Raw genomic sequence first — 24,524 nt, 5'->3', positions numbered from 1 at the left:
CGCGGAAAATTGCAAGTGTTTATTTCAAAATGGAGAATATAATTATTGCCATTAATATAAGATGAAGAGATTTTTTGTAAACGCGAATGCGTGAGTTGAGACATGAAAGAGATTTCAGAAGAGTACACCGTGAAGAAAATCGATACAAATCGCACTTTTCTTAATCTGATTCTCCTTAAATAGCGCCAAATGGTTAATTTATATAGGAAGGGAATACTTAATATGAGACAGGCGCATTCTGTCGCAATTAAAATATGGGTGCGTACAATGCCTTTCGATTGGACGCGGACCATTCAATGGAAGTTAATGAAACAAAAGAAATTGAATAAGATGAGAATTGTTGGGGATATGAGAAATTTTCGTTTTTTTTTTAAGAACTTACTCGTGAGAAGATATTTTACTGTACGCAACTTCTATGACTGATTTTATTAGCGCTTGACACTATTGTTGGAGCAATTGAACAGGAAGAAGAAACCATTCTAAAAGCATTAGCATAAGCACACACTGTGAATCCTGAATTGGAATACAATTTCGGAATTTTCTCAGTCACAGCCTTTCCTTAGCACAGGGATCCACCACCGCGCCCTCATTCGGCCATCTATTCCGTCTGCTCTCCACCTCCAATCCTCTAAAAAAAACTCGAACGCCTGACTCGCTAAATCTTTATAATCCTCCTTAATCTGAGTCCATTTTTCCACCGTAAAACGTGAATTTTTCCTCGTCCTTCTCAATTTTTTAAAAAGTTAAATTCACGTACAAACGTTTAAATCATCACTCAATACTGGTCGTTCAACGTATCATATGCCGAATCAGTTCTATTTCTAATGTCCAGCATCAAGTCTCTTTCCTCATCCCTCAGAATTTCAACCCTAAGATTTGTTTGGATAAGCGATGGCAGAGCTCGCCCCAAACTAAGTCATAGGCGTATAAATTTCACGCTAAAGACATTGACACGTACGACTTAATGTCTTAATGTAGTAACGCGTGATTGAACACGAAAATGCAATGCGAAACCAACCAGTGTACGAACCCATGAATATAAAATAGAATCTGTAATTGGGTTCATGCTTTTGTACATGTTCTGAACCGATCCATCAAAATCGTTCACGCATTCACACATATTATACATAAATACGTGTTAATGTACCGCGTAACCAAGCCTTCAGACAAAGGGTTCTAGTAATTTTCCCGGGGGCCTCCGCGCATTTCGAAAATTTTAGTCGGAAGTATTCGAAGGCTTCCGCGATCCGGGATTTAACCCTTAATCGGTCAAAAATTCAAATTTCAAGGTGAAAATATTCTTTTGAATTTAAGCATAGTAATAGAATGGCACGAAGAACAGTACACATTATACATATTAATTATTAAAGTTTGATGCACCAAATTAATTGTAACAATGTTACTTAGCAACCAGTAAACAAATAAAATGACATTGAACAGCCCTGAGTCGGAGCTCGAAACGTCGGCTAAATTTGGAATATTTAACCGGATGAGAATTCCGACAAAATTTTACCCTCAGTACTAAATAGTTTATTCACAAAACTGTTGATTAATCATTAAATAATGCAATCTATCTTCTAAGATAGTACTTTGCCCATTTTGGCTAAATAATCAATTTGATTTTATGAAACAGAAATTCAAAATTTCTATATTTTGTGCATTTGTCTGAAAAATATTGTATTCCTTGTGTCCATGAACAGCTAATGACACAAAAAAACTTACCAATGATTCACGAAGTAGTAATCTGCTCGCTGCCATGTTGAAAGTCGTGAAGCAACAATGTAGTTCAGGAAAAATTGACGAGATGGCGGTAGTTTAAAGCACTTTTGTAGCACTTGTTTCTTCCGAGACACATCGCCCGAAGTGCAAAGAAATACGTGGAGATCTTTAATGCGAACCAGGTCGAATGGCGTACCGCACGATATATGTGCACTTGCCAACTACCCTTCAGTAAGAAGGCAAGCTCGCGAACCACTGAGCTACCACGCGCACTCTTGAGCCATCTTGGCAATTCAATTGTTTGTCTGGTTTGAATCTTTAGTCCTCAATATACGGATCCTCCTTCCTGCTTAGCCTCGCTTGCTTATTCCGCGAAAAGTTAACGACTTCAGCTTCAGAGTGATTCATACCCTCAGCGTACTTCCCCCATTGCCATCAGGGGCAAATTATAAGGGGGTCATCCCCCCTCGTGGTTACGGGGAAGTAAAAAATAGTGGTAAGCATTAACGCGGTTTTCCAACGCAAACTTTTGTTTGAGCTGTTCAAAATATACATTGCGTTACTTGAAGCCATCACATGGTTTTCTATTTTCCGAGGCAGAGATCCTACACGGAACCTCGGGTCCGCGGAGATGTAATACACATCCCAAAGCGACACGAAAAGTAGTGATCATCCTACCCTCAAACAATGACCTTATTCTGACCCTAATTGCCATGGCAACCATCCTCTGATGAATGTATGGATTTTCGATAATCGAACGAAAACGGCTAATCAAATTAGTGTCGCCCGACTTCATGAGCGGTGAAGTACACGTGCTTAATTCATTTATGTAGTGGGTCTTCCAGTGCTTTTTCTCCATTTCTTGCGCCCGCATTAAAATTCTGAGAAGACGTCTGAAAAAACGCCTTACCCCCACGCATTTCCGTCGGCCATCCTCGCCTTTGCGGAGGAAGTTTAGGATGAATTTCCATTCACGCTATCCATTCCAGCATGCTTGAGAATATGTTGCTATGCTTTTCCATAATGCACCAAAAGAATATGTATTTCCGAAAAATATAGACAAGCAATACGGTTTTATTTCATTCAAAGTACCTGCCTATGATTTCCTTATCACTATATGAGTGAGATCGTTGGTAACTTCTCCTTTCACAAGCCTAAAGGTCGTTTTACACGGTACACGGAATTGCGCAGGTTAGAGCTGCATTAATTTCTAAAATGGCGTGGAATTGCGCGAATGCGTGAACGAAATTAGAACAGGGGCTATTTTGCCGTCTCGCATCCACGCATTCTCGCATGTGTTCTAGCAATTCACCGCTTTACACGACGCAATTTATATTGCGCCTTCGCACGTACGTCAGATTGCGCAATTCCGTGTACCGTGCAAAACGGCCTTAACTATTAGCCTGTATGAGGATCACAGCCTCATTGAGTAACATCAACAGCAGCTAGTCTCGGCGCTCAGCCAATTGCTCCATGTTCGAGATATATACCAAAAGTGCAGGTAAAAGGAATTGTTTCCAGCACCTTTTGCATATATTTCCCAAATTCACCGGCCATTTTCCGAATTTTCCAATGATTTATGTGATTTTTTCTCACTTCCATTGTATTTATCGCTAACATATGCCATGAAATGCGTCCACTTTCTCAGAGAGTACATATATATTTTTTCTCTTGAGGAAAGATAGGATTTAGCAATGTAGTAAGAGTTGGATTTACATTCATTTCGCTCTTATCCTGTATTTTTACCCGATATTGCTTGGTTTGGAGAAAGGTTCATTGTACGCGCTCAACTCCGAATCACACGTTTATCCCCGTTTGTACGGGGCCCGATGTCACTGCTCTATGATTCCTATATTCTTCAAATTAATTTTATAGGACTAAATGGTTTATTAACTCAGAAATATGATTTTCCCTTGCAATCGCTTCATCGACTCGCCTTCTATTTGCAATTCTTGTATAGGCTTCCGCGGCGATTCTCATGATGAATGCAAACTTCCGGGTTCTCCATCCGCGTTTGATGTTCGCTGAGCGCTGATTGGTTCAGCGCTCTCTTCAACACGTTGCTGATTGGGGTTGTCATGGTCACTGATTACTCTTTTATTTTGATTACTAAAGCTCCGAAATATTTGTTCTTAAATAATGTAAACAGTTTTGGAGTAAACATACATTATTATTATCGATTACTATCCTGGGGGGTGTTTCAGAGTCTCCCTTTCCGAGCGGATCGGGAGACTTGACGCGGATTCTACGTCACTTACTATCGGCCAGGCAATCCGTGCGTTAGACTGGCTTCCTATCGACTCAAGGCCGGCTTTCCTATCGGATAGAAGCCGAGTGGGCTAGAGGTGCCGGAAACTCATTCCGATGGCGAGTGGAGATATGTTATATTGCTGTTTTTTATTAAGTATTTGGCTATAATAAAATCATACCACTTTATTTCATGAGTGCTGATATATGTGGATATTATGATAGAGTAATATAAGTGCAAGTGACTTTAATTCTCGTGTAAATTAGGCGATAAATAGGCAGACTGTATCACTGACGGTACAAGTTCGTTTGCGTTGTTATTTGGACGAGTAATTTGGCAAAAATAACGTGAAACAAGTTGGAATGCATGGCGTAATGACTTACAAATATGCAGGTAGCATAATGCATTGAATACGTGTCCGTGGGTTAGGAAGTATAACAATTTGTATAGTTTGAAATGATTGTGTGTATGACTTGGCATCATAGTCACATCGAAATTAGACGTGGTTATGTACCTAATTCAGTTGATTCCATGGTACATGGTTTCAGTACATTCCATGTACATTCTAAATATTCATTTTAATACGAAATATTAGTTCAAGCATAACGGGAATAGCCACGATAACAACTATACCGAAGCTCCCTCATGCCATCCTTTTATTTATAGTTTATAAATTTCAACCTACTATGAACAATTGACAGTGGCGCAGCGGGTTAAGGCAGTATGCAGCGAGGTAAAGATTATGAGTTCGATTCCCTTTTGCAGCGAATATTTTTTTCTTTGTGGAATTATCGCTCACTGAAATATAGTTTAGAAGATGTATTTCAAGGTGCATCAATAGCAACAATTTGTCATTTTCGTACCAAATAAAATGGTGTTATAGAAATAACCGAGAACGTGCAAAACAGATAACAAACTAACAAAATTATTTTGCGTCATTTTAGCGTACATAACTCGAGCCATTACTATTAATGGACACTATTCAACCTAATGTAATCACTGTATTTTCTTCCAGCGTAGCTCCACTTTCACGGAAAATTTGTAGGCGTTTACGGCATATCATGAAGGCCATAACATCATTTATGATCATCAATATTCATATTTAATTGAGATACTGAATGAAAATATGACAAGTTGGTTAAACAATTGAGTAAGTAAACCATATGTTGTTGGAAAAAATTATGGATTTCGTGACTGCCTGTAGTTTAGTTCTTAAAAACAATCAACTATGCTCTCACGAGAATGGCCGAACGAACTCGTTCCAAATTTTCCTTCATTCCCGTAATTTGCTCAAAACGACAGGGTATTACGTTAAAAAAAAACTACATACGAACAATCCTAAAATTATTTTACCCGGCAACAGCATAAATTATGTGACAATATATCAATTAGCACTTATTTATGCCCGTATATACCTTTCGCCTCCCTTGTGAAGTATCAAATCTTGCGGGAGGTTATTTTCGCTGCTCACTTGTCACTTGAAAATTGTGACATTTTCTCGTTTCCCGGAGGAGGATGACTGTTGACGTCATACCAAAAGCGGAACGCTTTCCGATAGTATGTGTGAAACGCACGGAAGACGAGCGTAGGATAGGTTCCCGATCGACTCGGAATGAATCCGTTTCCGATGCCGCCAATCCTACGAGACTCTGAAACACCCCCCTGAATATTCTTCTCTTTAAATATATTCGAAAGCTCACATTCTGTGCTCACCTTATTGACTTATAACCTCGGCCATATCTCTGTAGGCCTTGTGGCCACTCGTAGGCAGTTCTCGATTCTTCAGCTGTCCTCCGGGCTGCGGCATTTTGAAATCTCTTCAAACGATTTTACGATCAGCCTATGGAGTCGGATTCAATAACTCGAGGAGAAGCCCAATTTAGACGTCATAACCCGGTATAAAAGGAGGAAGCTAAATTTTGTTCATGCTAAGAATTAGACCATTACCCTCTATTATAATTCGGCAAAAACCATTGAAAATAAATTAAAAACTAGATACATACTTAAAAAAATGACAACATAAGTAGGTACCCATGGGCGTACCTAGCCCACCCCCCAGAAGCGAAAATAAATTTACCTAGTTCAAAACGAAAGTTTTAAACAAAGTCTCTTTTAAAAAAAGGTTGGAGGAGGCAGCTGCCCCCTTCAGAAGCGAAAATAAATTTAGTTCGAAACGAAAGTTTTAAATAAAGTTTCTTTTAAAAAATTATATAAGTATTAGACATGGAGCTCAAATAAAAATCAATATTTTTTCAAACAAATAGTTTTAAAAACTAATAAAGCACTGTTACAATTTTCTTAAAATGTTGGTTTCATTCACCTTTTCCACGCTAAAATGCTACGACTTGAACGAACACGGCTTGCCCTCCACCCCCTGTTTTGATCCTGGGTACGCCACTGTAAGGAACAAGCGTAAAAGTTGTGGCTTCTTACGCACGCCGAGGAACAATTCAGCGCTCCAATCATATCAATTAATGCGGAGAGGGTTTTGAAAGGAAATCATTACGAAAATATACGATCCAGACTTACGAGACGGGAACCTGTACAAGCGGGTACAATCAATGGCTGGATCGAGAGATAATTAGTGGGTAGGCAATAGAGAGATTTATAGTGCTTTTCATTCAAGGTTATCGCGACTAGACTATGCGGGGAAGGAGATGACTGCTCTCAATCTGGAATGGAAGGCCATTTTGTATTCATCGCAAGGGAAACTTAGCCACAGATTAAGATGGTAGGATAACACATTTGATATCGGAAAGTTAGGTTCAGCGAGAATGGAAAATGGAAGCTTCGAGCAGCCCCTTCTGGCCAGGTCGGCTGGTAGGGCGATCGCCGAGGGCCCCAAGCTTAGAGGGCCCCAAAAAGCTCGCGTCTATCGTGATGCGTATATGAAAGCTGCAATAAAAGAGACTCAGATTACTTGAACCAAACTTATTTGCAATTAAAAAATTCCATGTTTTCATTAGTTGCAGTATTTAAAACATACTCAGTGTAAAACGATTATATAAAAAATAAATGAAATAAAGGTGTCAGAAGATAAAAGAGAACCTGATGCCATTTTTGAATGAGTTATTCGAAAAGTTTTTTTTTCTTCTAGATTTCAGCGCAGTTTCAAGGAGAAAATTAATAATAAATAAATAATTAAATTCATAATATAACCATAATAGTTTATAAAATTTTGTGAGGAGTAAAATTCTCACTTATTTTTCACAGTCGTAGTATTTTTTGTAAAGAAATTGCTATTTTTTATTAACTTTTATCTAGTTTTTAAGAGCCAGAATAGCGTAAAAATCCGTTTTCGACCATGCAATTTCCTAACATTACGAATTACGTAAGATGGGCCCCATCTTGAGCCCCAGCCGAGGGCCTCCAATCACCCCACTCCGCACCGGGCTTCGAGGCTTGGAGAAAAAATAGATTTTGAAGGTGGGCCTACCTGAGTCTGAACATTGGAAGAAGAGATGCCATCGCCATCGCCCAAAGCCATCGACCAACGCCATCTATTTATTTTCACACGCAGGTATCAAAAGTATAAAATCTCTGGATGGTAGGCATTATAGGAATCAGCCTCCCGTCATGTTATTCCTGTGAAACTGTGGGCAATCAATGAACGCATAATTAATTAATGCATTGCTTGCATTAGTCATCGATAGATTTAAATATAAAGTACCACTAAAAGTACTTCATCCAGGAGGAGTAATAAAATATTGCGTTTTGATACGGACAATCGGATTACCTACTGGCGCAGAGTATGCGCGTAAATATAAGTTCATCTATATATAATGTATCCTTGCCTAATGAACCGATTGATAGGAGTATGTTTGGAGAAGAAAATAATAACTGTTTTTGACACTGAACGAAGTAAATGCGACAGTGTCCACAGAAAATTTTAAGAAAATGTCTTCTTTCACGAATTCTATTCATACACAATTTTAAGCAAGTATTCCGTGTTGACTACCCACCCTGGATGTTGCCACCCGAAATTAATTCCAGGATGCACTTAAGCTTTGATCATATTGAAGAATAAAAAAAACACAGCAATATCCAAATATTCTCCTCGATGCACATATAAAAAGGGACAGAACATTTACAGACAAAAATTTTCAACATTAAATAAAAAGATCCTATTCTCTATGCGTCACGCTTTATCTATAGCTTCGATTGAATCCGATGACGTATCTAAGGAGAATTTTCAACGATAATTAACGAACTAGTACGAAAAAAATTATGATTTATCCCTCAAATCAGTCAAAATATTCCGCCAGAATTATGAAATTGTGACGAAATACTAGTCGGTAATTTACTTTATTAGGTAAGAATGATCGTATACTTAAGTATAGCAATATATATACCCAAGATAAAAAATAATATTAAAATTTCAGGTTTCCAATTGCTCGCCCATTTTTCGTTGATAATGTAAAATACGCTCATGATGCCTGTAACTCAACTGACGCTCACGCTTTGTTTTTCTATTCAGCGGTAAGCCCAGTAGAAGCAGTTGTTTCCAAATCTACTCACAATCAGTACAAATTATGAAAAATTTTGTTTGTAAAACGATTCGTGATAATCATTATTTTCGTTTATGGATAAAAAAAAATATATAAATATACACAAGGATAAACACGAATTCCAATTTGTTTAACAATGCATTCCGTCGCTAGATACTATGCATCGTTTCGGTGTAGGGTATTATGATATTATGCCAATTTAGCAGTTGCAATCAATTGCTCCTATTGCTGTTGGAGTACTTAGTTAAATTGCAATACGTTCACAAGGGAAAGTTTTTTTCAAATAATCTATCTCGTAGTTTCAGAGAAATTAGCTTGGTACTTACTACACAAATATATATAGTCGCATAAAATTTATTACCCAACCAACAAAAATACCAATAAGATTGGATTTCAAATAAGTGTTAGGAATAGTTTCCAATGCCAATATAAAACATAAGGTCTCTCATTTCGTTACGGGTTGACAAAATTTTCCCCCGGCTACAATTTGACCGAGATCAAAGCGGTATAAACGATGCACGCTGAGAAAAAACTAGAAGGATGTTTTCCTTCACGCCCAGCGAGTGCTCTTTTCAGGGGCGCTCTGGGGGTGATTGGGGGCCCTCATTGGGGAGAGTCATGATGGGGCCCCCGATAACGGGGGATTCGCCCCCGGAAAAATGTAGGAAATTGCATGCCCGGAAAAGGATTTTTAACGCTTTTTTCCGGCTCTCAAAAAAACAGATAGAAGTTAATGAAAACTGAATAGTAGAGGCCTTCACGTTGTAGAAATCCATCTTACTGATTTGTGAAACAGCAAAGTTTTTCATTCACAAATCAGCTAATGAAAAATTGCAATTTCGTAAGAAAAAATACAAGTGAGGATTTCACACGTTATAAAATTCAATAATGGAGGAATCATGGTCCTATTATCAATTATTTAGTGAAATTATTCTTTGAATCTGCGCTGAAATCTAAAATAACATTTGCGAATAACTCTTTCAAAAAAGCATCAGGTTATCTTTTTCGAGGACTGTTTTTTTCAATCTCCGATGCGTCGTGAACAGAAGTAGAAGAGATTGATTGAAAATTATATCATAGTTAACTATTGAGCACACTATTGGTTAAGGTTGTACTTTCGACATTATTACCTCGGCAATTGAGGAATAGGGTAGTTTCCTTCATCAAAGAAAACAAAAGGCATTGATGGCGATTCGTTACCCACCATTAGTGTATTCATAATACACAAATTATTTGGTTTTTGAAATACCGGTTTAGACGAATGGCAAGGGTCAAATTTTAACCTCATTTGAAAAAGGCCAGATTGGCGCCCATACGATTCCACTCCACGTGACGTCACAGGGACCTAGTTTCTACACGAGAGGATAGGAGTTATGCATCGTCAGAGGCTACCAATGCATGCATGAGGCACAGAGCTCAGGGAAACATGTCTTAATAATCACCTATTAAAACTGGCTAAGGTCGGAAAGTTTTCTTCGCTTGATAAGGTATTAATAAACCTTTTTTAAGCCATGCGCTACCAGACAGGAAGGTACTCAGCTACCTGTTAGCATCCTGCGTCCTATCAGCGCTCAGAGCCTCGATCAAGGTCACCTACCAGGCGGGAGGGGGAACCAGAAATACGTCACACGGAGAGATTTCCTTACCCGTCGCGTTTTCGCGCGCTTGAAATTTTTCACTTTTCATTTGATCGCGAAAAATAGATATCGTCATTTAAAAATCTAAAAGCGTGAAATACGTACTCCAGGAGTAATAATCTTTCGATTTAGGCAATAAAAAAATAATAGGAAACCACCCTATTGGCAGTGTCTGTGGACAAGGTTTACTATACCTTCTACATAGGATGGTGCCGCCAATGACTTCCAATGAATTTTGCCTTTGTTCTGAAGCTCATCGCCCGTTTGAAAATGCTTTCCTCCCAGCCACATTGCAGAGTAAATATGGAAGTTATATGGCACTAGGTCGACATTGAAAGGCGGGTGATCGAAAATGTCCCATTGAAATTGCTCAAGGAGCGATTGGGCTGCATCAGCGCTGAGATGATGGTCGTTGTCATGGATCAGAACACTTCCAGAAGTCAGTGTGTCTTTTCTTTTGTTTTGAATGGGAATGGACGTAATGTTTCACACTGAGCAGCTGAATTAACGCAAAAATTCTCGTTTATCGGAATAAAGGTGAAGAATGTCAATGCTGAAGTCGTTCGGCGAGTTTTCTGGCTGTCCCTCCGCAGTGCGCATTTGGCGGGAGAATCAATTGAGGCAGTATAGAGAATGAGATTGCCACTACTCTTCAACTAGCAACTTACGGTAAGAAATGACTCGAGCGTGTGGTTCAGAGGATGCGCAGTTGCCCTATTCCCGCAGTACCCGCCTGTCGTTTGCATGGTGTTTTGCTGAGCGATCGGAGGTTGAAAAAAAACGCCCTCTTATCTTCTGACACCTGTATTTTAGGATATTTCCATGTCAACTTTTTTTCTCAAACTAAAATTTAGGCTGGAAATATTTTATCGTGATAAATAAAAAGCTAAATGATCGAATTTTATGAAATCAGTATTTGAAACATTATTCAAAGCCTAACTAAAAGTTTTCGAATTATATATCGATCCACAGAGTTTTGAAGTTGTTTGAAATCATTACACTTAGGAGGGTTGACCTGGCAGCAATTCCGTCACATGTTAATTTTGGTCATATTTAGATAGTATTTTGATAATTAATTTTGTTTCTGTGTACGGACATCACCTTCATGAATTTTTTTTGATCATGCATAATTAGAAGTTTTGCAATTTATTTTAATTTTACAATTTTATGGAAATATCCTATCGCATTGTTTTCTCCAGAAAGGTCATTCCGTCACAAATGGAACTGCCCTTTATTCATCTTTTATACAATCATTTTAGGCTGAGTATGCACACAGTGTAAATCAACTAATTAAAACATAGAACTTCATAGTTGCAATAAAACTTTGGTTCAAGTAATATGAGTCCTATTAAATTACGCCAATCATAATTACGGCTTCACGATAGAAGCGAGCGTTGTGGCGGCCCCCTTAGCTCGGGGCCCTCGGCGATTGCCGACCGGCCGCCCCTGGCTCTTTTCTTTCTTCCAAAAATCCTCTGAAACTCTTCAACCGCCATTTCGAAAAAGCTCCAACGATCGTGGAGGATGGAGGGAGTGGCCAATTTCCCAACGCTCGACAGACTTCCGCCGCGGCGGGACTAGGAGTAGGGCAGCGATCCGTTTCGGGAATAACCCAATCCACTCACCATTCGCGTTAACTGACGTGCCGCGTGTCGCCTCATTCCCGCCATGCCGCTCCCATTATTTTGGAGTGAAAACCGCGAACTATCGGGCTTCGGACTCTTCGAGACCTATACAGCCAGTGGCGCCGATTCCATGGGGCCTGAGCCCCTCCAAAAATTCGTTACAGATGCGAGGAAAAAATGTGTCAGGCTAGTCAATTTTGCCCGGAGTGTCCAGATATCGAGATTCAAGTGATCAGGGTTCGAATGTTGATCATACGACTCTTCTAAAATGCTTAAAAACCTAAAATTCACTACTTATAAAATTTACCGGGGCAAGGTCCTCGGCTTGGGCCCCCCCAATATTTTTTGTAAGTCGGCACCCCTGTATACAGCCGTGGGCTTGTTTTTTCGTTCGCTATTTCCATTTCTGCAGTTAGTTTTACGAAAAAATATTATGTTAGAAGATATTGTAGAACTATAATTTATTAAGTTCAACAGATTCAGGCTTCAATTGGTGGAAGTTAGACATTGAAATAAATAAAAGATACTAGCACTTTTGCACAAATATTTTGAGGAAAAGTGCAACGATCTTTTATTTATTTAAATACAATTTATTAATTGGTTGATTGCAACGCTGACTGCAAAGGCAAAGTTCGTTATGATTTAACAGTAGCAGATACAGAAAAAAATCAAGGGGGGGGGGGCGCAAATTATATCTTGAGTTGTATTTACTTTTATCGTAACAAAAAATGGTCAAGTCAAAGGCAAAGCAGAAGAAAATTTTATTTAAAGTGATTATACTAATGTAAAAGACAATGCCATCTTATTATATGAAAAAGTTACAATTGTGGTTTTGCAATGTTCAGCAATACGGGCGGACCCACTAGGGAAGTGTGTGGGCCCCCCATCTGTATCCGCCCCTGATTAAGTATATATCAAAATAAAAGTCTACAAAAAAGATCAAAATACACATTACCCACCATAGGCGGATCCAGGGGGGGGGCACGGGGGCACGTGCCCCCCCCAGACCCTAAAAAATATGCAAGATTTTTAATACGGTCCCATTATCATTGCATTCGTTTTGTATTGCGAGGTATCCTTGTGTCCCACCCAGAACAAAATCCTGGATACGGCCTTGCTTAATCGCCAAATAACAACGTAAAAAATTCTTTTTCAAGTCCTAGGGCACTGACCAATGAAAGTTTTTATACGCCTTCGGCGTAAACTGTGGAAGAACTATTTCATGTGCAAGTTTTTTCCCCATTTTTTCTATAATGTATTTAGTTTTAAAATGCCATAGGAGTGAATTTAAAATGAATATTTTTAAATTATGCAATGGCTGCCACGAATTAGATGCTAAAGAGAAATAAAAAATTTGAACAAATGGAAATTAAAAATTATTGAAAACCAGGACGACACTCTCATAATCAAATATCTTTACCCATCCTTCTCTATTCTGGTATCCGTTTCAAAATTCATCTCTTACTCCGTTAGGTAACTATGTTACTATAAGATAAATGCAAAATAATTTATGCCTGATGATGAAGAATACTCATTGACACCCGGGTCACTTTATGTAAAAAAAAGTAGCGGTATAAGTAAAAGTTAACTATCCAAGAAACCTCATTGAAATTGAGTTGATTTTTTCTCAGCTACATCGATTTCTTTTCTGGAATTTACTTCCCAATAGGGTAGTTTCCTTCATCAAAGAAAACAAAAGGCATTCATTCTGATTCGTTACCCACCATTAGTGTATTCATAATATACAAATTATTTGGTTTTAGAAATCCCAGTTTAGACGAATGTCAATGGTCAATTTTAACCTCATTTGAAAAAGGCCAATTTGGCACCCATGCGATGCCACTCCACGTGACGCCACTGGGACCTATATTCTATGCGAGTAGAAAGGAGTTTTACATCGTCTGAGATTACCAATGCATGCATGAGCCACATAACTCAATGAAACGTCTCTTAATAATCACCTATTAAATTGCCTATGGTCCGAAAGTTTCCTTCGTTTGACAGGGTATTAATGATCATTAATTAAGCCAAGCACTACCTGTTAGCAGGGTTCTCTGCTACCTGCTAGCAGCCTGCATCGTAGCGGCGCTCATAGCCTCGCACGTAGGTGGCCGCACACAGTCGTAGCTGGAACCAGAATGATATCATACAGACTTTTCCAGTATTCATACTTAGCCGTCGCTTTTTCGCACGCTTGAAAATGTTCACTTTTCATTCGATCGCGAAAAATAGATATAGTCATTTAAAAGAATCTAAAAGCCTGAAATACGTACTCCAGGAGTAATAATCTTTCGATTTTGGCAATAAAAAAAAAAAAGGAAACCACCCTATTCCACATTACTTCAACATATTTTTCATTTCTAGGTGTTGCTTCTTCCACAATTCATGGTTAGAGCTAAAAAAACACAGCTGCAAAATGCACAAAAAAAATTGAATACTACACTGTCCATTCCAAATTTTTAAGCTAATTTTCCAGTTAATTCAAAATCAACCATACCCCATGCTAATTTCACCAGGTTCTGCAATAACTTTTACTTGAGAACAGGGGTGGATTCAGCATCAAATTTGGGAGGTGGGGTCATGACCTGGGTCCGAGGAGTATGGAATGCCACCCCTGGAGTGGAGGGCTTTCTCTCTTGTAAAGTTTTTATAAATACCCATTAATTACGCATTTTGGAGCCTAAAATTTCAGTTTTTATTCAAAAAACATATGACAGTGGACAAATTAGACATGGTAGGATTCAAAAACTACTAAAATAATGAAAATGAATAATGTTTACTAAAATTTGGGGAGGGGGTCATGACCCCTTTAACCTCCTCTTGGATCCACCACTGTTTGAAGCTGCCACTGATAAATGGTTACTGGAATTTAACACAGAGTGCTCCGTACTGATAATTCATTGCTCATTTATCCCATAAACTGGCCTTGAGATGAGAAGAATATGAGGACGTACCTCTCTTGGTGAACTGCTGCTGCCAACAGGTGAAAAACCACCAGGGGACAAGTGCAGGACATTGGCAGTATAGGCAGTCGAAAATCTACCTCGGAAAATAATGCAACAAATGTAGCTTTCTAGTTACACGACAGATATGAGTGCTAAAACTCTCCACCTCAATGAGTTTGCAAACTTAAGCTAAAAGTCAAGCACTTTTTGTATATTCAATTATTTTAAATCTCACCCCTAAAATAAGCTTGCTCTGAAACCTTTAGATGGTGAAGGGGTGAATCCAGGATTTTTTCTGGGGGTGTCACAAGGTTCTGACAGGTCTTCTCATATTTGAGATTAAAAACAAAATACAACAATTACTGTAGAAAATATTCTCTTTTTTGATATGCAAGTTATTATTATTTAATTAAATGATTGACACTCCTAATGTACAAAATAAAATGAACTTAATGAAAACCGTATTAAAAATCTTGTCTATTTTTTAAGCGTCTGGGGGTGGCACGTGCCCCCATACGCCGGCACACGCCCCTAAATCCGCCTATGAGAGGGTGTTTTATGTTTCAGATCTCACAAATAGAAATAACACCCAAGATATCATATTATCGCCTACTTGCTGGTATGTGGTACGCTACCTACCAGCAATCTTTGCTGCCTTACCGCATGATTACCTATAAAGAATGATAAAAAACATTTTCCACTAATTAGAAGGAAATGAGGCTCAACACCACAGTGCAAAATTGAGATGAAAGTGTTGAGTTCCATCAAAATATATACAGGCAGTTAATTTCTAAAAAATGGAATAAAAAAATAAGAAAAAAAATCTACAACACCTGGAAAGGTTGTGGTCAGAAAAATGCGCATGTATATCTTTATGAGTATGGTAAAAACTTCTATTTATGACATATGCATCAGCCAAAGATATGCTATAGAGGTATAAAAAATGGATATATATGGAAAAAAGTACCTACTTAGCACCTTATGGCAGTACAATGGATTTCTGACCACAATTTTACATTGAAAGATAAATTGCCCTAAAATACCTTTTTCTGCTTTTTAAGGTCAAAACATCTCAACACCCTAACAATATACCTCCCTGAGATCAGAAGAATACAGCTTATCATGATGTTTGCTTGTCAGAACCAAAATTTAAGGCCATGATAAAATATTTCTCTGTGTCTGTTTTAAAATACTTGTTTTGCAGTATATTTCAGCATTAAACACATACAGAAAAGTCCAAGAATCCACACCAAAGAAAGCTTTAAGTCTGATTTATAATTCCAGGATATTTTATGCATAAATTAAATAAAGCAACAGCGTAAATGTGTTCTAAAACATGTATTTTTCGACTACCTATTTACAATTTTTCTTTACATTACAAAACGTTTGTATAAAGTCTCAAGAAGTGTCAGTACTTCAAATTAATTTGAAATAGAGTATCAATGACTTTCTACAATATTTACACTATTTACATAAAACAATTTTTCATTAATTCTTTGACTACATTATGAGTATAAAGAGAATGTTACACAGTCATATACTCTTGGCAATAACTGCTAAAAATATAGCTACTGATAACTTACCAAAAGTGAGCAAAATGTACAGTACATTTCATTATTGTCATGTGATTCAAATAATATACCATCCAGGGGAATGTAAGACCTCTGGGCCGTTTACTAAGACTCAATTATGAAATGTTGTCCAAAATAAATTTCAAAACACTGACCTGATTAATGCATAACTCAATGCATTAATTATAATATCATACATTATTTGGGAAAAATAATATCCCAAAGGTAATGAGATAAGACACATTCATTGTTACCAACTAACAGCCTAAACCACAATATATTTTTCGCATGAAATTGTTACTTATTCACTCATTTATTAGCTCACAATCAATGCTTCCACAGGGCTGCTAGTGACTCCATGATAAAATTTTGCAATCAACATGAAAACTTGGCTCAAAATTCCTTGCATAGGTACTCAAATTTTGATAAATAAGTCAGGCAAAACATATTCAGGTAATTTCTTTAGAGACATGGTATCATAACTTGGAACCACAGAGTCACCTGAATTAATGTGCTTCAATGCAAGAACAATAACATATTGTTTAATTATTCAATCCATCATTGGATACCATGCATCATTTCTGTTCATGATATTATGACAATCGAGCAGTTACAACTGCTTACTCATACAGCTGTTGAAGTACAATTGCAATATGTTAACAGAGGAAAGTATTTTTTTAAATAAGTTATTGCGTAGTTTCAGAGAAATTAGCTAGGTACTATAACATTCAATAGTAATACCCAACCACCAAAACTACCAATAAGAGTAGTTTTCAAATAAGGTTTCGGAATAGTTTCCAATGTCACTATAAAACATAGGAGTCAAGAATGAATTATAAAAAAAATCTATAAAATCATTATAACAATATAACAGTCCACTTTTAGAATGGATACCTTCCACCATAACGTAACGTGTTATCCAATGGCCTCTTATAAGAGCCTGTTTTCGAAATAAAATATTTTACAAATTAACATGAGAATATTTCATGTGGCTAATAATAATAATCTTTCACTCTGGCTCTTAGTAAAATGCAAGGAAAACTGAAGGCCTCAGTGTTGAAACTATCACAATAAAGAGAGTGGATGTGATTTTAAGTGAAGCATACAAGCAGACCCAGGACATTCAAGCAATAAGAACAAATATTCTTTTAGTAAGGCAAAGAAATAATATATTCTGGCAATCTAGGCAAGGATTGCATTTGGAGATACTTTAAATACATAAGAAAGCACTTACTTGATGAGCTGGAAAAACATTGCAAAGTATAGTTAGAAGCGACGAACACGGCCAAAAATGGCACGGAGATTGAACAAATCGCTTTTCAACTAAAACAATTATGAACTGAAAAACTGTAGCCAATTGATCAATAAAAATATATGCTCTGATAACAAAGAACTTATGGAAACTACTCAAATGCTTCCCAAACACGTGATGTTCAACCATAGTTTTTTTTGCAAGAAACAGAAAAATGGTTTTTAACTACATAGAGTGATCATTACTGTAATGATCAGCCAAGCACCTTTCACCATTGAAAGTCTTGTCCCAATCAGCTCAATGCACTAGTGAAAGAGAAGTTATCAAGCCTTACCAAAGCTGGGGGTGGTAGAGATACAATAAAGTCATGGCAAAGCAGTTTGGTTCACAATCCAAGACTAAATCATCATGATAAGGCACTTTGAAAAAATCTCTTGGCCGTGTCGAAGGTGGAGAAACTGATACCCACTGCCACAGGACCCTTCACCCAGTTCATACTCAGTCCTTTGAAGAGTCCATTTTTGAGACCCTCCTTCCTAAAGGGTAAAAAGGAAAGAATACACATGAGGAATATTGGAATAATGAAATTATGCATCACTAGCAATACCCATAAAATCCCTTGACAACCAGCATTCATCCCAGTGAACAGGAGGAGTCAGGTCTTTCCTCATAGATGTACCTTGATAACCAAAAATGATTCCCAGCAACCAATGCCATGGGAAACAAATGCATAACAATATTAAAGCTCACAGATATGAATGGAAATTTGGAATCATTGCGAAGATGCACTTTCATCCTGAATTGAAGACAAGAAAACATGACCTGCTAGGGATATCTCTTCATACATATTTCAGCAATTAATAAGATATTATACTTTAAGCAATTTAAAAAAAGCCACAACTATACTTCTATGAGATGCTATAGGCTCTTAACATAAATTTAGATCCTGACGCAGCAAGTGGCATAACTTGAAACGTTATTACATAATTAACTGTTGGGGGTAATTATACATTACATTCCACTAGATTTTCAAGGTTATTAGTGAAAATAATGCTGGTACCAGGAGTAATATCTCATATTCATAAAAATACAAAAACTATAAATATAGCCTCACCTGTAAATCTTGATCAAAGTGCCAATGACAGTATTATACCTCTCTCCCGTGATTACAGAGGTCTGCATCCTCCTCCTCACAATATCTAACGGATATGATGTGGACTGACCCAGAAGCCCAGCTATGGCACCAAATATCAAACGCTCAAATGCATTTGGATTCTTATCTGGTAATCCCTTATAATCTGCAGGAAAGATTGAAAAATTTAAATGGCAGGTATGCATACATTAATAATCTTAAGTGTCACTAAGATAACATGGTCATTTTCAAAAACATGATAAGAAATACCAAAAAGGTATCTGTAATTGAATAGCATGGCCAAGAGTTTCTAGTAAAATACAAATAAAGGTAGCAAAAATGAAAAGACAGAAGGAATGCCATGAAATATGTCATGATATTAGAATAGTTAGAAACCACAATAATTCGTCTAGTGAGCACTGATTTTTTTAAAGGATGCATGATACTGTTAACAAAATATTTGCATTCGCTATGTGGTGGTTCTCAATACCAAGACAAATTCTAAAAAAAAAATTCAATTTGATTTCATTGATTAGTTTTCACATTAATTATAATAATAAAAACATTTTTATTCTGTCAAGTCCAAAAAGGGAGGATTATCACAAAAGTAGGTTTTTGTTAGATTTCGGCAAATATGGATTTACAAATATGAATTGCTGGTGGTGGTTGCCAAAACTCAAATGTATAGATTAAGAATCCCTTTCAAACTTATTGGTGAAATATTACTGACAATTACATTATAACATAATATATCATGGAAATATTGATAACAGCCTAAACTATATTCCCTGAAAATTTCAAGATGATAACGGAAGTTTAAAATGAGTAACATGTCTCCACAAAAGACTTATCGTGAGGGATCTACTCCTCTTAAACATGATTCAATAGACTCTTCTATCTCTGCTACATTTCCACTTGACATCCCCAAAGAATCCTCAAAGTGCCAAGTGTCCTCCCTACATTGATTACGTGAACAATTAATGCCTGAGCCTTAGTAAGGGAGGAGCTCTACCCTCACCAATCCAAACTAAGCTTCGGTTCAAAATACTGAGTGAGTGAGGATAAGGAATGGAATAGTGGTGCTCCAACGCAGGTATCTCAGTGATTCAAGCACTCATTAATGTAAATACATATATGCAGACAAAAAAGTCCCTTCAAAACTGTTAGACCTCCTTATTCAACTACTGCTTACATACTATATGAAAAGGGAATAGTTTAAGAAATATACCTCAATGACACTAAGTCCATCATTAAGCACGACCCTCCACCATATTCAATAAGAACTTTTAAAAGACCAACATGGAATCACATGAATGCAGTAGCGGATCCAGTATAGGGACAAGGGGAGGGGGCCAAGTAGTATGGGGTAAACTCCCAGAAGTATTGTGGGTCCGCACAAAAATTGCCATTCTATCTAGTGTAAATTGGATGTCCAAGGGGGGGGTGCTATAGCCCCCTTAGCCCACCCCATAGATCTGCCACTGCATGAATGCAACATCAAACATATGCCCCACATAGCATAAAAGAATGGATTCAACGTAGGAAATATTACATTGTGAAATTTTATTTAACACATTCAGTGTGGAGCATGTCAATGGACGTGGTCCCGTCTAAGCCGAGATGCGGGGCACGTCAATTGACTCAATCCAGTCTTTTGATCGTGTGTACAGCCTTCAGCAAGCTTCCCTCTTTAGAAACGTATGCACCGTTTGTAAAAATCAGTATTTGAACTGAAGTAATGACGTGAAAACCTCTCTCCATTATTCTTTCTTATTTTAACGGCCGATTTTGACGACTTTGATGAAAATCAGGCCCGTACTGAATGCGTTAATAGCATGTAATATTTATTGCTGTGTAGCAGCGTGCTTGACACTTAAGGAAAGTAACTTGAAGACACAAACCAAAATAATTGACCATGCTTAAATACATAATCAAAATGAATAGATTTTTTAAGAAATCATAAAGTTGTGAGAAAATACAGAGACTTGCTTCCTTACCCATGTATGTCTTCTTTAAAGTGCCGTAAGTGGCAAAACTGGTACCTGCATATGGAATGATACCAAGGACAGTCGGTGTATATCCTCTATATAAGGTGCGTGGTCCCTCTTCTCTCCATATTTTTACAAATACCTGATTAAAGGAGAGAAAGGAATCGATTAAAAATTTGAACCAAGATTAGCTACGTTTAAAGGCAATTAAATAAAGCATGAAAATGAGTAGCGGAAATCTAACTGAACAATTCAGGGGCACAATGTTTTTAATACACATTATGTTGATTCCTGCGAGGTCATAACAACTAAAAGGTCTTTGCACCATTTCTGAAACTGAATATGTATTTATAAAACTACAAAATACTGACTGACTGTCTACATGATGTCATGATATAGTATCTTTCAGGTTTTGCATTTTTAGAGGGTACATCGACAATCTTAAAAAAGTGACCTCTCCATACAAAGAAAAATGCCAACTTGTAAAAGTGGGAAAACGAAAAATTTTCTCAGCCAGGCAGTACTCTTTTGTTCATTAAAATAAAAAGAAAACAGTTACAATCTCTGGACTCAGACTAAAACAAGAACAGATGAGTCAAGTTTATTTCATCAGTCATTTATTTTCTCTCATTCTACAAAGTTCTCATTTCAATGCAATTTTCCGATTACTTTGTTTTGGAATGGATACAAATGCAACCACCAGCATTGTTATCCGTGAATAAGCAAGTGAACGCACTAATAAAATTAAGAATCTACCAGAATAATTTTAAAACATTTATAAACAATATGCTAATTCAAGTGAGAATAATGTGTAATCTCTCAGCACTTGTAATTACCCTCTTGAAGAATTCAAACTTTAATAGAGTTAATTTTGTAAAGAAATATGTTTTACTTAATTTAGCCAAGTTTTCTTGCCATATATTTATCTTTACAATAGCATGACAAACAGTAAAGTTAACAGAAGATGAGACGAGTGGCAGATTAAGGGGTGTGGGGAGTTCGTCCCCCCCTGCTCCTACCTATAATTTCAGGGAAAATATATAAGATGGCAATCTTTCAGATGGCTCTCCAATGAAAGTTTAACTTCACCACCGTAACAAACAATGTTAAACAATAGTTGATGAATATCAAAAAGCTGTCATTCTATGCTCATCAAATGCATTATGACTGAAACATATTGCATAAAACCACAAGGCCAGGAAAGTATTGAACTGCCCTCACTGGAATAACAATCTAAGTCCATCCATCAATAAGACTGGAATAGCAGCATTGCTCACGCAGTATGTGTTATGCAATTTTATCATAGAAAAAGTGGTATGATACACTGAGACATAGAAACATTACACAGGTTGATTGACTAAATGCTGAAATAGTTGTAACGATGACAGATGAGTTATATTGCACGAAGTTACCTGAGAAAGACTTCCGTACTTGTCCTTGTGCGTTACAGCCATCCTCGCCCGCGCCATGTCCAGAGGATACGTCAGAGACTGGGAAACAACACCAGCTAGGGAGCCAGACAAAAACCTTACAAATGGCTTAGTCCTGAAGAAAAAAATAAACAAATGAGAATCAAAATAATTTGAAACTAACTGAGGTAACAACTTCTGCTTTATAGAGTTATCCATTGAAAGTTTACTCAAACTAGGATTTAATGTTCAATGTCAAAGCTTAAAAAATAGATATAATATGTGTAACGCAAAAGCAATATTTAGCTTCATTGAGCTACAATGAATTACTCTTTGAAGTACATATAATTATTCCTCATCTTTGCCAGAGCACACAAACTGAGAATTACTAATGAAATATTAGAAACATATGGCATTTTTGCGGACTCCACAAAACATGAGTATGGATTAAGAGTAACCAGTGTGCCAGACAAATACTCTGTTATAATAGACTTTAAACTCCAAGGACAGTTTTCAGTTTCAAAATGGCAATTTTTCAACAATCGAATTAAAATTGTGCGTAATTGCAGTAGGCACAAAAATACAATGACATAGATTCAAACCCTAATGTTTATAAAAATCAGTCAAAAATGATAGAATAAGTAGTTTATAATACATCCTGAAAGAGCTTTAACAATATAAACTCTACTGTATGAATTTATTATGCACAGGTTTTTTTAACAATCATTTTTTTGTAACTGTTCATTTTTATTACTGACAATTTTCACAAGCATTGCAGAGGGAATTGTCTGGTCCAAAATTAAAATGAATCAGGACTTTGCTAAGTCCACTGCATGTGAAAATAATAGTCCATAAATGATGAACAAACAGCACACAAATCTGAGCTAAAGAGAAGTACGTATACATTATTACTGTGGAATCCTCTGTACCAAATCTATTCCATAGAGTTACACATTTCATGGGATAAGGAACATGGCTATCAAAAAGAACTCACTCTTGGCCGGGTCTCTGATCCACATCGAGAAGGTACTTGAACTGCTCATGGGCAGAAAACTGAATGGCAGCATACGGGATAATCCTAGCCATTGTAGCAGAGTTCCCTCTCCAAAGAGATAAGGCACCTTTCTCCCGGTAGCTTTGCCTCAAGAACTGTAGGGCTTTCATGGTGTTGTATTCCCTATTGGAGATCTGATTCCACCATCCATATTAGCTCAATCCTTTTATACTGGAATAAGACTAATCATAGTTCATGGCTCGCAACTCAACTATGCAGCATGCAAATCCATTGGAATTTGGCAAATTTGGAGATATAATTTCAAAAGAAGCAAAAAAAAAAAAATGGACATAAAAATGTAATGTGAAATTGATCACAATCATTAATCGAAATTTACAAGGCAACATTTGATCCCCAGGGATAATAAGAAAGAGTGTTTGATAACTGCTACTTGGACAAAAAGTAAGCCATGAACTACTTACCATTCATAAAAAGTTTATTTATGATATATAACTAATACTTATAGTTAAATACACCAAAGGATGAAGTTCGCCATGAAAAAATATTTGACTTAGCCGGGATTCGAACCCGGATCTCCCGATTGCCGGTCAGGCGTGCTACCAGTTACACCACCAAGCCATCTTCTCAGAGCGAACTTCGGGATAAGTTCGCTCTGAGAAGATGGCTTGGTGGTGTAACTGGTAGCACGCCTGACCGGCAATCGGGAGATCCGGGTTCGAATCCCGGCTAAGTCAAATATTTTTTCATGGCGAACTTCATCCTTTGGTGTATTTAACTTTGCACCCGTGCGCGTGACTGCGTACAAAGTCACTTGTTCCTTCAGTGCTTTGATAATACTTATAGGTATAAATATTATAGATAAAATATATATTCGATGTCAAAATTTATATTCTATAATGCATAAATATAAAATGCAATAAATAATTTTTACTTTGCGATTTATAAATAACCCCTGACAAGTATATAACCCTCAAAGCACGCGAGCTTATTCTCTATCCCCGCAGTAGACAACGGGATGAATGCATTTCAATTAGTCAATGCGGTGAATTTTATGCAAAATATCGCCGACACGCCGCGACACAGACAGTTATTTCATAGCCCATAGTCAGTCCATAAAAATCTGCAAAAAGGAAAAGCCAGCAATAGAATGATAGATAACGTTTCTTTCTCTGCAGTACTCCTCTTCATTTTCCGAATTGTGTTTTACAGCATTATCCGGAACAATGCCTCCATTGGATCATTTGTGGTAGACATTAAAAAACAACAACGGCAACTACGACGACACCGGCCTTGCGGGTTGCCTAGACCACAAGATATTTCCCATGAGGGCACGCAACGCGCGTCTCATTTACGAAAAATCGGGAGCGAAATCGGTATGTGACATTTAAATGCCAATATTCACCGTGACTGACGCCTCTTTACCACAAACTGTGGTCACTCTGATCGAAAAAAAAACTATTTCTTGGTCGAAAGTT

General features: G+C 37.3%; 1 protein-coding gene across 2 annotated transcripts in view; it reads right to left on the bottom strand.

The window, feature by feature from the left end:
• Positions 1–16,005: 16,005 nt before the first annotated feature.
• The window catches only part of LOC124164331 (mitochondrial coenzyme A transporter SLC25A42), a 101,123-nt gene continuing 92,604 nt past the window's right edge, over positions 16,006–24,524 (bottom strand). For both annotated transcript variants that reach the window (XM_046541601.1, XM_046541603.1), the window contains 5 exons: positions 23,029–23,222; positions 22,038–22,170; positions 20,635–20,767; positions 18,620–18,803; positions 16,006–18,041 (listed from right to left, as the gene is read on the bottom strand). In XM_046541601.1, the coding sequence (XP_046397557.1) occupies positions 17,912–18,041; positions 18,620–18,803; positions 20,635–20,767; positions 22,038–22,170; positions 23,029–23,222 (774 nt within the window). In that variant the 3' untranslated portion in view covers positions 16,006–17,911. The remainder of the gene's footprint in view (positions 18,042–18,619; positions 18,804–20,634; positions 20,768–22,037; positions 22,171–23,028; positions 23,223–24,524) is intronic.

This window comes from Ischnura elegans, chromosome 8 (genome assembly GCF_921293095.1).
Source record: "Ischnura elegans chromosome 8, ioIscEleg1.1, whole genome shotgun sequence".
NCBI lineage: Eukaryota > Metazoa > Arthropoda > Insecta > Odonata > Coenagrionidae > Ischnura > Ischnura elegans.
Note: the sequence above shows the minus strand (reverse complement) of the source record. Positions and strands in the feature narration are given on the sequence as shown.